General features: G+C 34.5%; 1 protein-coding gene across 1 annotated transcript in view; it reads left to right on the top strand.

Annotated features, from left to right (window-relative positions):
- The first annotated feature begins 2,036 nt into the window (after window positions 1-2,036).
- The window catches only part of slc4a1b (solute carrier family 4 member 1b (Diego blood group)), a 34,792-nt gene continuing 19,459 nt past the window's right edge, over window positions 2,037-17,369 (top strand). The window contains exons 1-8 of the mRNA XM_056469416.1: window positions 2,037-2,074; window positions 7,605-7,785; window positions 10,701-10,836; window positions 13,871-13,937; window positions 14,062-14,104; window positions 14,265-14,449; window positions 15,022-15,232; window positions 16,289-16,492. Coding sequence (XP_056325391.1) covers window positions 7,611-7,785; window positions 10,701-10,836; window positions 13,871-13,937; window positions 14,062-14,104; window positions 14,265-14,449; window positions 15,022-15,232; window positions 16,289-16,492 — 1,021 coding nt within the window. The 5' untranslated portion in view covers window positions 2,037-2,074; window positions 7,605-7,610. The remainder of the gene's footprint in view (window positions 2,075-7,604; window positions 7,786-10,700; window positions 10,837-13,870; window positions 13,938-14,061; window positions 14,105-14,264; window positions 14,450-15,021; window positions 15,233-16,288; window positions 16,493-17,369) is intronic.

Below are 17,369 nucleotides of genomic sequence, written 5' to 3'. Positions count from 1 at the left end.
TGGGAAAGATAAAATAAATCAGTTATTAGAGATGAGTTATTAAAACTATTATATTTAGAAATGTGTTAAATAAATCTTCTTTCCGTTAAACAGAAATTGGGGAAAAAATAAACAGGGGGGCTAATAATTCTGACTTCAACTGTATTTAGTTGAATCGCATTTGTGTTCATTGATGCTTACAATGTTCCCGTTTGGCTTCATTGCTGTATACCTTAAACCCTAATGGATACTAACAGGCTCGCAGCAAGCCTGGTGAAAGGGGTGGCAGTTATACAACTCATTTTCTCTTTAATTATGATTATTAAATACTGCATTTAGTGACATTTTAAGCACAGTTTTTTTGCTGGATTAGCTTTTTGGGTGGTCATCATAAACATACTTTTTGATGTACTAAAAACAATTACAAAAGATTTACATCAGTTATCAATTACATCATATATACATCAATTACATCATACAGTTGTAATCAGAATTATTAACCACCCTTTGAATTTTTTTTCCTTTTTCAAATATTTCCCAAATTATGTTTAACAGAGCAAGGAAATTTTCACAGTATGTCTGATAATATTTTTTATTCTGAAGAAAGTCTTATTTGTTTTATTTCGGCTAGAATAAAAGCAACTTTAATTTTTTTAAAACTCATTTAAGGTCAAAATTATTAGCCCCTTTAAGCTATATTTTGTTGATAGTCTACTGAAACAAAAACATCGTTATACAATAACTTGCCTAATTACCATAACTGCCTAGTTAACTTAATTAACCTAGTTAAGCCTTTAAATGTCACTTTAAGCCGTATAGAAGTCTTGATAAATATCTAGTCAAATATTATTTACTTTCATCATGGCAAAGATAAAATAAATCTGTTATTAGAGATTAAAACTATTATGTTTAAAAATGTGTTGGAAAAAATCTTTGTTAAACAGAAATTGGGGGAAAAAATTAACAGGGGAGCTAATAATTCAGAGGGCTAATAATTCTGACTTCAACTGTACATCATTAGAAAACAAAAAAATAGGAATCTGTTAAAGTTTTAAATTAAAAACTGTAGCCTATTGTCATTTAAATATGATTAATTTAAACAGCAAACTGGCCAGGACATTCATCTTTCCTCAGTAACACTAAAGCGACAACCAACACAGAATTCCACTTGGTGTTAAAGCCTTTCTGAATAGAGTATTTTCACAATTATAGCAGTCAAAATAGGACAAGTGAGCTCATGTATGGGACAAATTCAGGACCTTTGTCAGTGGGGGGTGGGTCTTTCGAACCACCCGAACACCCAAACCCCCTGCCCACCCTAGCTACGAACCTGACTATTAGCCTGCATGAACAAAGATATGCTCACATAGCATGAGACGAAGCAGAGGAGCTGGAGGAGAAAGAGGAGAACAGGTAAATCTCACTAAAGGTGAGCGGAACCAGTGTCATCAGAGTGTATGTAGGTGACACCGGCTCAATCAGTGATAAGATACAGAAAACACATACACACACAGTGGATCTTTAGTTATCAAGACATACTGTTTACTGCATCAATATTATGGGTGAGCCCAAGAACACATCGTCTTTGGTGTGTTTGTGTGTGTACAAGGAAAAGACTAAAGAGATATGGATGCATATGAAGACTTTAGTGTGTTGAAAGTCAAATGTATCTGAAACTGTACACACATCACCCCCAAAAAGTAAGTTTTTTGTCATTTTCAGTGGCTTTAAATAAACTTGGTTTAAAACCTTTAAACAATTGTATTTTTACAAAATGTTTGTGCACAAAAAAATACATTTAAAGGTTACATTTTAAATGTAGAAATGTATATTTTAAATGGATATTTTGATATTTAACATCGTAACAGTAATTCTGTTTGATATTCTAATGACATTCAGATTTTTAGGGTGTCACTTCATGTGCCCACATTGCCAGTCTTCAGGTATTCTTAGCTGTGAATGAATATGAGTGTATATAGAGGTGTGTCTGACCGCTGCAGGTGAACACACACTTTATAAAGGACTGCACACTTTTCTGAGGGCCCGGGACAGACAATATTGCTTTAGTAGTAGGACAAGACATACAGTATTTAAGGTAAGTGCATTTAGAATCATTATTATTACTTTTTAACTTTATTTTTTCATGATATTTAAAAATAAAAAATCAGTTTTACTGTTTCATATGTTAATTTCATAGAAAAATGTGTTTTGTTATTTTAAATTATTTGTTTAAAATTGTTACAGAGTTACAGTTATACTTGCAAATAAATAATGACCCAACCATGCAAAGGGACATCATTTGCATAAATTTAAGCACAAAGCAATATAATAATAATTTCTTTAGCTTAAATTATTTTTCGAATACAATGTATTTTACTTACATTTCATGTAAAAGGGTCAACACACACACACACACACACACACACACACACACACACACACACACACACACACACACACACAGTATCACTCAAGGTGTACGACTGAAGCATCATTTTTAAGACTTTAACAAGGATTGAGTACAAATACTGTACTTTTTAAATCATCGAAAGCTAAGATTCAGTAGTCTGAAGTGTTGCCAGATCAAAATTTTGTCTGCATTACAACACTATTCTGTGCTACAAAAAATAAAGACAGAATTTAAACTAAAAGACTTCACTTGTCTTTGAAATGACTTTTGATATCGTATTGAATTTTTTGATATGCTGTATATGCAAATGTAAAGAAAAAAATTTGATATATAACATAGATGTATTATATATATATAATATATATATATATATATATATATATATATATATATATATATGTATATATATATATATATATATATATGTATATATATATATATATATATATATATATATATATATATATATATATATATATATATATATATATATATATATATATATATATATGTGTGTGTGTGTGTGTGTGTGTGTGTGTGTGAAGTCAGAATTATTAGCCCCCTTTGAATTTTTTTTCCTTTGTAAATATTTTTCAAATGAAATGAAAGCAAGAAAATTTTCACCGCATGTCTGATAATATTTTTTCTTCTGGAGAAAGTATTATTTGTTTTATTTCAGCTAGAATAAAAGCAGTTTTTAATTTTTGCCCCCTTACACGATAACTTGCCTAATTACCCAAGCCTGCCTAGTTAACCTAATTAACCTAGTTAAGCGTTTAAATGTCACTTTAAGCTGTATAGAAGTATCTTGAAAAATATCTAGTCAAATATTATTTACTGTCATCATGGCAAAGATAAAATAAATCAGTTATTAGAGATGAGTTATTAAAACTATTATGTTAAGTAACGTGTTGAAAAAAAACTTAAAAAAAAAACTTGTCTCTCCGTTAAACAGAAATTGGGGGAAAAAAAATAAACAGGGGCCTAATAATTCTAACCTCAACTATATATTTAATTTACATCTACAGCAGTACTGTTACTTTAGAAGGTGTCTAATTCAATTTAATACATTTTTATTTCTATTGCACTTTTTAAATTGTAGATCATGTCAAAACAGCCTAAAATAGAGTAGATGAAGTAATAAGAATGAAAAGACATAAAAGAGTTGAGATTCATGTGTAACGCTGATTTACTTACACTAAATCCTATTTTTAACTGAATAAAACAATAAGACATTTGCATTCCTTTTTGGACAAAACAATCCCACTGTTTTAACATCAGATTAGAAACATTTGTATTTGGTGGAAAAAGACTGATGAAAACATTTCTTATTATGATCAATAGTCCTTTTCTGGAGGAAAATGTGCAAAATAACTATATTTAAATTTTATAAGACATTTTATCAGACCCTTATAGAATAAAATGAGCATAAACATTTTTACTCAAACATATCCCTATAGAAATCTAGTATATCCAGAGAAAATGAAGTGCTCAAGTGTAAGTGCTCTCTTTTTAATGCTAGCTGTATTTTTAACATTTTGATTCATCTTTCACAGCATATTTCAGTAACAATTAAAACATTTAATCATTTTTGTTTGTTTCTGAATGTAAATATTAACTAACAAAAAGCAGATTTTCAGGTAAGCAGATATATGCGCAGTCAAGCCTGAAATTATTTATACCCCTGGCAAATTCTGATTTAAAGTTTTTGTTCAAATGTAAATAGGAAATATTTATCCACAGTGATGCCTCTTGTACATCACCCTATAATCTTTTGGGTGAAAAATAAAGATTTTGTTTAAATTACGAGAAGCCCGTGTCATTTCTCGTCAAAAAAAATTGGTGTTTGAATAAAAGTAATTTTAAGTCAGAATTTGCTAGGGGTATGAATAATTTGGGGCTTGACTGCATTTAAATCCCAAAAACTTGAGTTACTTTGACTTGATTGAAAAACATGCAGACACGCTCACTGATAAGTTTCCACATTTGGACTGCTGGTGTTTGGAGGCTAAACATGAGCTTTATTTTATCAGTCATATCTAGACAGCAAACACACACATACAGAGGTCCAGCCATCATGTTTAAGTTGTCTACATCTCTGCTCTGACATTACATCTCACCTCACGCTCTCATTAAAAGTAGAGCTGCACGATATTGAAAAAACTGACATTGTGATATTTTGTTTTTCTGTGATATATTTTGCGATATGAATACCAGATGACTTGAATAGCCCCATTTTGAAAGAATTAATTATTTTAAAATTGATCATTGATTGGGTTGATTGTGTTGAGCAGTGCATTTGCATACACTATAATAAACAAAACACTTGTAAATGTACATGCAAAATACTTGCAATGTATTAATCAGTATGTTATGGTTTTCTAGTAACTCTTAACATTATTCAGGTACAAAAAAATGGAGTAATCAAATGTAAAAAAACACTGTATAAACTTTATTGGATGAATTACTTAAAACAATTAACCTTCGATAAACATTGACATTAACATTTGGTGAATTTACACTGATTTTTAATCACAACAAGTGAAAACTTTGTTACTCTGAGCAGTTCTTTTTTTTACTGCTCTAGCATAAATTAAATTGTGAAAATGAAAACTAAGAAAAAAAAATGTAACAACCCCCAAAATGTCAATGCTTTTAGGTGTTTGTTATGACACTAAGGGCCTTATCATACACCCAGCACAATAAGGCCCAAGACGTGTTTGGCATGATTTGTTGCTATTTTCAAACCAAAAACTTTTCACGTTTTGCACCACGTTGTTTAAACAGCGAATCCATTTGTGCTACTTTGTGGGCGCATGGGTGTGCTGGTCTAAAAAGGAAAGTTAAAAGGCTGATTGACGGAGGCTCGTTCTTTATCCTAGCGCTGCAGATGGTCTGTTTAACTGTTTTCTCACTAGTGAAGCGTTCAGATTTTTCACTTACAATGTTTGCCATGTAAATAGCAAATGTGTCATGGCGTGACGCAACTGATTCTTAAAGGGAATGAGAGATGAGACTCGGATTGGTTTAATGCATGTTATGCTCAAAACACACCCATAACTCATTAAGAGAATAAGCACAACCCAGTTAGACCAGGTTTTCTGTCCTTAAAATAGCAAAAGTGGATTCCGACATGCCCATAATGCTTTTGCGCCCTGAGCTTTTTGCACCTAGATTGTTAAAATAGACTCTCAAGCTTACAAATGTCCTGATCTGGTTTTGTTTGAAACCTTCTTTTGGAGGCGAATTAGAAAAACACTTTAGTAGTTATGTAAGGCTGAACATGCAAACAGGGGTCGTTCCAAACGCAGCTTTATTTGAGAATGGTCCGACAGGCAAGGGTGTAAAAGACAATCTAGAAGCGTAATCGAAAAACTAAGGATGGCTGACGCAAAACTGACTTTTCAACAAAGTGTCAAGATCCCGAAGCGCAAGTGTTTTGAAACACTGCTCCGAAGCATGATCCAAAACCCCCAGGTCACGTGACTAAAATAATTAGAAGCATTGGACATTTCAGAAGCGTTTTGAGACCTGGCGAATCTGCGTTTGATTGACAGGGTTGGGAAAACTCTCTATCTCATGTAGCCTTGAGTAAGTGTGCTGCAAATGTCCCGAGTTCGAATCCCAACTTGCACAAATGCTCAGAAATTGTGACTTGAAGTCTTTATTGGGATGTCAGACCAATGTTAAAGGGATGGTCCACTACGATATTATAATTTAAACTTTAGTTGATGTGTAATGTTGCTGTGTGAACATAAATAACATCTCTGAATATAAGATGCTCAAAGGTCAATGCAAAGGGAGATATTGGCTTTACAAAGTTATCTTAGCAAAGCCTACAGCGAACGAAGTTTGGGGATTACAATACATCCGGGATAGTGAGATCACAGGGGCTTCCGGTTATGTGCATTTACCACGTGTATACACCGTGTGCAGCAAAGAGGCGTGGCCAGAGGTGCTGTAATGTTATAGCAGAGAAAGCCCAAATGCCGTTCAAACGCTGCTATTTCCACAGAGCTTCTTCTGTTTCTGTATTTGTGCTTCCAAAGGACATGACACAAAGAGAGAAGTGCTTACAGTTTAATTTTGATTTTAATTTTGGCTTCAAACCCATTATGTCTGTATGCTAGTCTTGAACCCTTACCGCTCCAATAAATCGCTTAAAACCTCAACTCTACAATGTGGGGTATAATTCCTCAATTTGCTTTACTGTTTCTTTGCTGAAGCTGTTCCAGACAATATATAAAAAATGGTGACCCTGTAGAGGTGGGTTTCAAAACATTTCGAAGCTTTGACACATTTGCTTCAACTTTTTCAGTGAAAAATGGAAAACAAGAAACTAGGTCCATTTACATAATGAATGCAAACGAAACAATCCTCAGCAAAGTGTGTGTGAAACTGATAGGTTTAAATACTCCAGGTAATCAGTCAATGATGAGCTTTCAGCTGTGTGCGTGCATTCAGGGAGAGAACTGAAACTGGTGTCTGTGTGAGGTGCATCATGGGATCTGTAGTTCTTTTCAGTGGCAGAATTGTAGCTGTCTAGTGAGCTGCAACTGCTACATCGCTGAAGATCATAAGAATAGTACGTAACCAGTATATACTTGAAGTCAGAATTAGTAGCCCTCCTGAGAAATTCAATTCTATATAAAATATGTCCCAAGTGCTATTTAACAATGGATTTAACACATTTTTAAAACATATTTTTAACAACAAATTTCTAATAACTATTTTTTTAGTTATCAAAATTATTAAAGTACCTAATAATTTTCTAGTTATTTTGCAAGGTACTAGTATTTAGTTTCAAGTTCCATTTAAAGGCTTAACTAGGTTAATTAAGTTAAATAGAGAAACATTGGTTTGGGCTGTAGACAATTGAAAATAAAATTGTAAGGGAGCTAATGATGTGAATTAAAAAAAAACCTTCAAGAAGAAAATATATTACAGCAAATAATGTGAAAATTTTGTAGCTAAACTTTACTTGGGATATATTTTAAAACTAACTAGAGAGCTCCCATATTTCATCTAAAATATCTTTATTTGTGCTATAAAGATGAACGAAGGTTTTATGGTATTAGAATGACATGAGGGTGAGTAATTAATAACAGAATAAAAGAAAAATTTTAAACTAACTATTTGAGATATTAACAGTTTTATGTTAAAGTGTTTTCAGAGTATGTTAGCAGTGAGGCATTCTGGTGTTTTGTGTGGCCAGGCTTACATGGAGATGAATGAGTCTGCGAAGAGCCCGAACCAGCAAAGCTACTGGCAGGAGATGGGCAGATGGGCAGGTTTTGAAGAGACGTATGATGTGGAGGCGGGTCGATGGAGCCCTTCTCACATCTCCTACCTCACCTTTAAGAGCCTTGTGCAGATACGCAGGACAATGAACACCGGTGAGGACACATTATAGCCCAGATGCTTTCACTGTACTGGAAAAAAACAAAGGATAACATATTACATCAGTCATTGTCAATACATTTGCCACAATTACTACACTATAAAAAATGATGGGTTCCACATAATTCCTTCATGTTATCGCAACACAAATTGATTAAGCTAATGTAATGTTTTTGTTTTGTTTTTTTACAAATTGAGGTGGATTTAACATAAAACAATTATGTTGTCCCAAAAAAACTCAGTGTTGATAAAGCTCATTTTAAGTAGTTTGAACAAACAGCAAAAAAAAAAAAAAAACATTTTTGAGTGTAAGAAATAGCAAGTAACACCTTGAAAAAACATAAAACTCTGAAGCAAATTTATTTGTTTTTATAAACTGTCTAATGATCATTCCATAAAAGTATGTCTCTGTACATGAAAAGATCTATGGGCATTTTGTTTCATTTATTACTGTCATTGTTAAAATACATTGTACAATACTTTTAGACCCTCTACTTTTCAAAAATCTAGGGTTAGTAGAGGTGTGATGGATCACAAATTTCACGGTTCGGATCACACTATGGTTTTTGAGTCACAGATCAGACCACTTTTCAGAGTCAAATGTCATTTGCTTTCCATTTATACAAAAATATTACTGCAAAAACCATTGGTTTAACAAGCAAAGCATAGAACCTGTAATTTTAACAGAAATAAAAATCAAGAAAGAACCAGCTGAAAAAAGGAAAATATTCAATACGAAAAATTATCATACTGTTGCTGCTAACACTAAATATAGAAATCTTGTACAATATCTTGTACAACATATCATATTTACTTTTAATTAACGATTCAACAATTTACACATAAAAATTCATGTTTCATTATAGGTGGATCATTTTTGAAAACCTTTTCAGTGACATAATTTTGATGGTTGTTTGTCGCCACCCATTGGTTAAAAAATGTAATTGCTACAACCATTCCCAGCATCAACTTCCATTAAACTGTGATTTTAATCTTTGCCATAAACATCAGTGTATATCTGAACTATAAACTGTTTTCCCAGAACTTCTGTGCTATTTAATTGTTTGTAATGAACTGAAAATTATAGTAAAAACTGAATCTCTCGATCAAATTGCAACATGCAAATGCAAAAAAAAAAAACATGCAAATCATTATCATTCATGTTGCGAGAGTTGGAATTGAGATCCCGATCTTGTAATGTTTAATTGCGCAGCTTTAGACTGAATGCATTAATGCAGGCTAAACAAACAGTGACAGAAAACACCTTTAATTAATAACTTAAGAAAGCATTTAGGTAGGTCCCACCACAACTTTTTCCGTCATCATTATATTCTACAGGGAAGCCGAAATGCTTTCATACACGTGATTTGAATGTCAATTTCTCTCCAATTGTTGTGAATGTTGGATTAACCTAAGAGTTCAAAAAAGTTATTAATCCACGGGTCACGTGTGTTCCAAAATGTGGGTTGTGATCCTTTACACCCGGGTTAGTAAGACATTTTTAATGTTTTAATGTAAAGTCTCTTATTCTCATGAAGGCTGCATTCAAATGATTAAACTAAAATATTTTTAAAAACATAATATTTCCCAATTATGACTTATTTAGTCTATAATTTGGTGCAAAGAAATGTCTTAATAGTGTTGGAAACAAAATTAGTGTTGTGATGCAGTATTTTTTGTGGAAGCCTTGAGATTATTCTCATGATGCTTTGAAAGCTGAAAAGAACCAGATTTATTTGCAATAGATTAATTAATTTTTGTATTTTTACTTATTTATTTAGTTGATAATATTTTATAGTCTATTGGTACTTTTGTTACCAATAATGGTACCAAATTTTTAAGTCTTTATTGATACATACTGTGTAAAGTAACAAATTACAAATACTCAAATTACTGTAACTGAGTTGTTTTTCTCAGGAATTGTAATTTACAAAGCAGTCTTAAAGATGTGTACTTTTACTTTCCCTTAAGTACATTTTTAGTGCTGTATCTGTACTTTTACTCCACTACTTTCCTTCAACCTGGAGTCACTACTTTATTTTTTCTTTCTATGGGGATTGGAAATCTAAAATCTTTACATTTAGATTGCATGTCACTGATGAGAAGATGATAGATGTTTACTGTATGATGACTGAAATGGCCTTAAAAAAGAACTAAATGCATACAGAATGCATACAGAATGTTACGTTTACGCATGCACAAATTACATCTAAACGCATCAACCTTTCACGGCGTAATACTTACTAATCTTAAGTACTTTTAAATGAGCCACCTTTTATTCATACTTTGAGTAATATTTGCTATAATTGCACTAGGTTTTTGGGAAAGTAATGTATTTTTACTTGACTATGGTTTTTCTGTACTCTCTCCACCACTGGTTGCTTAATAAAAGTAGTACTATTTTTATGTATATTTTAACAGCTGCTATAAGATTATCTTATTATTTTCTCAGGTGCAACCTAATGTAAAAATGTTCATTCAGTCTTGGATAGAACAAAATATACCAGTTTACATAAGCAGCACACTTTATTTGGCTTTACAATAAAAAATAATTGTTCCTTTGATGTCTACATGACATTTTGATATAAATGAAAGTTATTATAAAGTTTTTATAAACATCCCAATCTCCAATCTTGACATGAGTTATTGAGTTTAGGGTTATATGGTTATTAGCCAGTGTGGAATGTGAGCAAGAATGTATCTCAGTGCTGAGGCTCAGATGAGATGGTCACAGCAGATAGTTAAAGTCCTGTAAAACCAGCTCAGCCTGTGCTCCTCAGCTTTGAGCCCTGCTGTTTATGTTTACTATAGTAAAGCTCAGCTTCAGTTAAACCCCTCGTCCTCTCCTTTGTCTACCTCTCTCCTATGCATTCACTTCCTTTTTTTTCATTTTTTGTCTTGCTTGGATAAGGTGTGATGATGCTGGACAGAGAGGAGAAGACGCTCTCCAGTATTATTGAGAAGATTGTGGATGCCCTGGTTAGCAAAAAGGAGATTCAGCCAGGGGACAGGGATAAGGTTCTTCAAGCATTAATGCACAAACAGAGGTACTGCACACATTTTCTGACAAAAAAGAAAAAAAAGTTATTTACCTTTAGTAAAAACTGAGGTTAAGTTGGTTTTATATTTACACATTATAACGTTGTTCTTAATAATATCATTTCAGAAATGTATTGCCAATTCTAAACAGGGAAATCATATTAGCAGTCAATGACTGAATGTATAACATTCTTGACAGTCAAATTGATAGTGCTTATGTTGTTTTGGTCATACTGAGATGCCATTTCAGACCGAATATTCAAAGTACCATGTTAAACAATATAGGGAGAATGTCACAAGTTGTCACTGAACGAATGTGCGAATATAAAACCAACTTTACCTCGGTTTAGTGAAAGGTTTTAAAAGCATGGCTACTCAAATACTCACTAAAGATGGCTCGCTGCAAATGGGGAATTCACACAATGCCATATCGCATAACAAAATTATTTCTTGCATTGTACTTTATCTACATCACTTAATGTCAAGTAGGTGTGAAATGGTGAGATGTTTAATCGATTTTCTGTCATTCACGCGTGGCGTGTTCACCGATACAAGCAGCGTTGTTTTACCTCAGCACGTGTTGATAGTGTGTGTGAGTCTGTGTGTGTTTGTGCGGGATGTAATTTGAAACTAGTCATTAATAAACAATGACGTCTACATCAAAAACGTTTTGTGTCGCGATAGCATCTAAAAATGTCAAAACGTGCGACGCGTTTTATATTATTAAAACTAACTTTACTGTTTAAATCGACTTGCTGTAGGCATCTTGTCAGATGCGCAAGGTAGCTGCTAAAAGCATTCAGGAACAGCGGTTCATTCTCGAATTTGTATCTTTTTTTCAGTGAAATTCACGCAAGAATTTTTATATTAGAAAAAAAGTTTACTTTGTGTATACATTGCTAATGACGCGCGTGCGCAAATAAACACATTCAGCACATTGAACTATTTGAAGTCTTGACACTTCACTAAAATATTCTCTTTGAGTATGTATTTTGTATTTCGACGTGTACTTCAAATCTCGTAAGCAGCACCATAGTGGTATGCAGCCAGCTGCAGCAGTAAGAATACAAATAAATATTATTTATATAAATATAATTTAATTTAAAAGAGGAAAAAGAGCCAATTGTAGCCTATGTTGTTTTCTTTTTGTTGTATGGAAAACATTCAAAGTCAAGGTATGTATGTCATTCTTTGTATCATTTTATAGCCTACCACAAGCAATTGTTTAGCTTACAGGTAAAATTAGCATTGGTGAGTTGTAAATGATAGCCTACAGTGTTACTCGCCAGTTGTCACCATTTTTTATAAGTTATAACCATGTCTGAAAGAACCATGGTTTAAGATTATCAAATAACAGAGACGTCATGTTAGTCTGATGCAACACATCCTTTCACACAATCAGCTCATGATAAGAGTGATTTCAGTGTCTCTGGATTTAATTTACTACAACTAAATCTCAAAAGACCTGATAATTGTAATTAAACCTTGGTAAGTACAAATTGATTTTTGCTACACTACCTATAGTTAACAATATTATTTGTGGTTGAAATCTGGTTATACAAATATACACTTGGAAAAATGTAGCTGCTACACTTTTGCTTTTGTAAAACCATGGTTATTTTGCTACATGTTTACTGTGATAAAAATCATGGTAAAATTGTGTATGTAATATATTTTAATGGTTTATAAATCTGTCATCGTAAAAAGAGATTTTAAAAGAAAAGTCCACTGTTGCATTCTGGCAAAACAAATGCTTGATTGTTTAAAGTTTGAAAGAAAAGAAAATCTAATTACTTTTTAAAGTAAAAGAAAAGAAATAAAGTATGTTTGTGATCCTACTTTTTTTTTACAGAATATATTGTAGTAGTAATAATCAGTGTATTTTCTCGGTTTGTTTAGCCTGTTTCTGTCTTTCTGTTTTTAACGAAATATTAAAAATATAGTTTAATGGGCAATAAATTTACACTCACTGGTCACTTTAAAAATTCTGCAAATTTTTGGTCAGCCAATTACATGGCAGCAACTCTGCATTTAGGCAGGTAGACAAGACGGTAGACAAGACGGTCTGCTGCAGTTCAAACCGAGCATCAGAATGGGGAAGAAAGGTGATTTAAGTCACTTTGAACATGGCATGAATGTTGGTGCCAGACGGGCTGTCTGAGTATTTTAGAAACTGCTGATCCACTGGGATTTTCACACACAACCATCTCTAGGGTTTACAGAGAATGGTCTGAAAAAGAGAAAATATCCAGTGAGCGGCAGTTCTGTAGGCGCAAATGCCTTGTTGATGCCAGAACTCAGAGGAGAATGGCCAGACTAGTTCAAGCTAATAGAAAGGCAACAGTAACACAAATAACCACTCGTTACAACCAAGGTATGCAGAAGAGCATCTCTGAATCCACAACACATCGAACTTTGAGGCAGATGGGCTACAGCAGCAGAAGACAACACTGGTGCCACTCCTGTCAGCTAAGAACAGGAAACTATTTGCACAGGCTCACCAAAACTGGACAATAGAAGATTGAAAACGTTGCCTGGTCTGATGAGTCTTGATTTGTGCTGCGACATATGGATGGAAGGGTCAGAATTTGGCATCAACAACATGAAAGCATGGAGCCATTTTGCCTTAAATCAATGGTTCAGCCTGGTGGTGGTAGTGTGATGGTGTGGGGGATACTTTCTTGGCACTCTTTGGGCTCATTAGTACCAATTACGTCAATATGGACCAAAATATCTGAGGAATATTTCCAGTACCTTGTTGAATCTATGACAAGAAGGCAGTTCTTAACGCAAAAGAGGTCCAACCCGGTACTAGTAAGGTGTACCTAATAAATTGGCTGGTGAGTGTATGCCCTAAACACACCACTAATTGCAAATGTAACCTGAGCTTGACTTTCATATGCCAGTATATCATTTGCAAAATATAAAATTAGTTTAGATCAATATATTAAGTGTCTTTAAAAACCCCAATTGTTTACTTGAATAAGTAATATCATCATGTCAGAGACTGGGATAAACTGTATTTTTTTTATCTCTCTTCAGCCAATCAGTGGAGACCCAGCCTCTGACCTCAAATGTGGAAATGGAGAAATTCTCTGTCACAGAGAAAGTGAGCCCAAGTTTTCTTCTCGGAACTGTTGATAGCAAAATTATCACATGCTCCACATCATTTATGTTCTTCAATGTTTCAAAGGATGTAACGTTATGACATATTTGTGGTTTTATTCTCAAAGAGGGAGACAGCGGATAAAACAGAGGCCTCGATGGTGCTTGTAGGTGAGAACTAAATTAATTTATGTTTTTATTAACTGTTTTTATTAGCACAGATTTCTAATTTATTTCAATATGTTTATAAAGTGTGACAAATGTATTAGTTAGCAGCAAACACGGTCTGTATTTGGTACATCTTATTAAGGGTGTGTGTGGTTTTTTTAAGGTGCTCTGGAGTTCCTGGAGAGGCCTACAGTAGTATTTGTGCGTCTTCGGGATGCTGTGGTGCTGGAGTCGGCTCTGGAGGCTCCTGTTCCTGTGCGCTTCATCTTCATCCTCATCGGCCCGACTATAGATGGCATGAACTACCATGAGTGTGGCCGAGCGATGGCAGCTCTACTAGCTGACAAAGTAAGAGAATGGACCGAAACAGCAAATTTCTGTTACCTATATAGATTCAGCAGGACATTTAGCATAATTTCAAAATGGTTTATATGGTTGTATGGCACCTGTATGGCCTAATGGTTACAGTAGAGGTGCTCAAACACACCTGAACCAATTAATTAGGACCTGAACAGCACTTGATAATTACAGACAGGTGTGTTGATATAGGTTGCAACTGAAATCTGCAGGAAGGTTGATCTCCAGGAACTGGGTTGGTCACCCCTGGATGAGAGAGTTGAACTTGGGATCGTAAAGTTGCAGGTTCGAGTACCGATTGTAGGTGGTAGGAGTGAATAAACAATGGCTGCCCATTGCTCTGGGTGTATGTGTTCATTGCTGTGCGTGTATACCTTTTTTTTTTTTTTTTTTTTTGTATAGTACTTATAACCTGACAGCAACTTGTAAAATGACTGTACATGAGAGCATGTGTTAGTGTAATAACATACCTCATGCAAGAAGAAGAAAAGAGAATGAGAGACAATATATATATTTTTCTATACTGCTTCTCATAGTTTTTTTCCTGCACCTGTCTTTCACAGGCATTTAACCAAGCAGCATTCCAGGCTCAGAGTGACCGGGAGCTCACTGATGCAGTGGGAGACTTCATGGACTGCTGCATCGTGATTCCACCCACTGAGATTCAGAATGAGTCTATGCTAACATCACTCATCCCCTTCCAGAAGAAACTGCTGCAAGAGAGACTGCGGCCCTCAAATCCTAAACTCCGCCTGGATGTCAAACCTCGCAAGCGTAAGGACCTAATCACTCAGTCACACACATGGTGTTACTGTACAGGTTCTGGTCATATAATAAGAATATCTTCAAAGAGTTAATTTATTTCAATAATTCTATTCAAGAAGTAAAACTTGCAGGGTGGCTGTTTACAGAGTTCTTTGTCCAAGCACATTAAATAGAGAGGCAAAGGGAAGGTAAAGATGTGGTAGAAAAATGTGTATGAGCAATAGGGATAAGCACACCCTGGAGAAAATGTGAAACAAATCCCATTAAAAAATGTGGGGGAGATTCATAAAGAGTGGACTGCAGCTGGAGTCAGTGCTTCAAGAATCACTATACACAGACGTCTCCAAGACATGGATTTCAGCTGACGCATTCTTTGTGTCAAACTACTCCTGAACAGCAGACAGCGTCAGAAGTGTCTCTCCTGGGCTAAAGATAATACACTGTATTATTAGTGCTTTGCTTTGTATGAGGTTTTGTGGCAATTTGAACGCATTTACACAATAATTAAGTAACCAATCCAGCCAAATCTGTTTTCAACTATCTTCTGGAAAAGGTTTAAAGTGAACAAGCTCAAAACATTTTAGACCTTGTTTACCCATTTAACCACAGTATTAAATATGTGTAATGTGCATGTGGTTACTATATCTAAATACAGTAATACTCAGTCACTCACTTTTCTTTGTCATGTTTTATGCAGCAGATGTCATTCGAGCCATAACCCAGCACTGAGAGTACATTAACTGAAAAACACCCAAACACTCTCATTCACACACTACGGCCAATTTAGTTTATCTGGTTTACATATACCGCACATCTTTGGACTGTGAAACTGGAGCACTGGAGTAAACCCACACAAACACAGGGAGAACATGCAAGCACAGAAATGCCAAATGGCCCAGCCAGGATTCAAACCAGTAACCTTCTTGCTGTGAGGCGATAATTCTAACCACTGATTCAACATGCCACCCATAGTATGACACTGATGCTTAAAATTTTCAGAAAAAACAACTTGGTATAGACAAAAGCTGAGCACATAGATCTAATGATAATCTATCTTCTTTGTAGCCTCAAAATCTTCAGGACCTCCTCTGGAAGACCCACTAGCACGTACTGGTGTCCCGTTCGGTGGGATGATCAGAGACATGAAGAGACGATACAAACACTACATCAGTGACCTCACTGATGCTCTGAATGCTCAGGTTCTTGCCGCCATCATCTTCATTTACTTTGCTGCACTTTCACCAGCCATCACCTTCGGAGGTCTGCTCGGTATGTTTAGCCTGCTCAAGGCTTCATTCACACTAAACACCGAACAAGTGCTTTCCAAATTTTCTGAAGGCTCACAGAGTCATAACAAGTGAATTTATTAAAATCTTTGTTTAGGTAGCAGTTGTCATTGTGGAAAGTAAATATTTAAAGGTGCTGTTTGTAAGTTTTTGATTCTTCTAAAGCATAAAAATACCATAATATGTCTGCATATATTTGAGAAACATGCTAAGTGAACTTTCTTGTTTACCTGAAAAACTATGCTGAAGTCAGATATTATGCTTTAAAAATGTGCATTACGTGCTGGAATGACTGTCTTTGTTTTAGTATTTAACCTGCCCAACCCATGGGTAGCCTTGGTGGAGAACCACATAATTCATTCATTCAGTCTGAAAGGTTCTCAAAGTGTGCGTCCACCTCCGATGAACAGTAGCAGACTCTGAAATGAGACGCAGATTCAGAGTTCCACATGAGGTGGTTATTAATTAGCAAATAATGTAAATATTACAAACTGAAACATTAGGTGAGAATATTACATTGTAACCCTGTGTCCTAACAACATGCTACATTATAAGATTTGCAGTGAGAAGCAATTTGGCTGTTTGCACCAGACAGAACATGACAGAAATGTAAATACAGCCATTCAAAAGCACAGAATACGTGCACTTACTGCACTCCAACGATATGGTAAGGTTTATAATTTAATCAATACATATTTAATCTCTTTAACATTATTAAATATACATGCTGAATCACTGATATGTGTTGTCTTGCACTGATCTGAGGTGAACTGTCTGCTTCTGCTTTTAGTAGCATGGCAATAAATGTCATGTAAAATGGCATTCAAACTCACATTATTAGCATTTAACACTGAAAAAGC

Source organism: Danio aesculapii, chromosome 12, assembly GCF_903798145.1.
Source record: "Danio aesculapii chromosome 12, fDanAes4.1, whole genome shotgun sequence".
In the NCBI taxonomy this organism is placed as follows: Eukaryota; Metazoa; Chordata; class Actinopteri; order Cypriniformes; family Danionidae; genus Danio; species Danio aesculapii.
The sequence above is the reverse complement of the archived record's forward strand: the minus strand, read 5'-3'. Positions and strand labels throughout refer to the sequence as shown.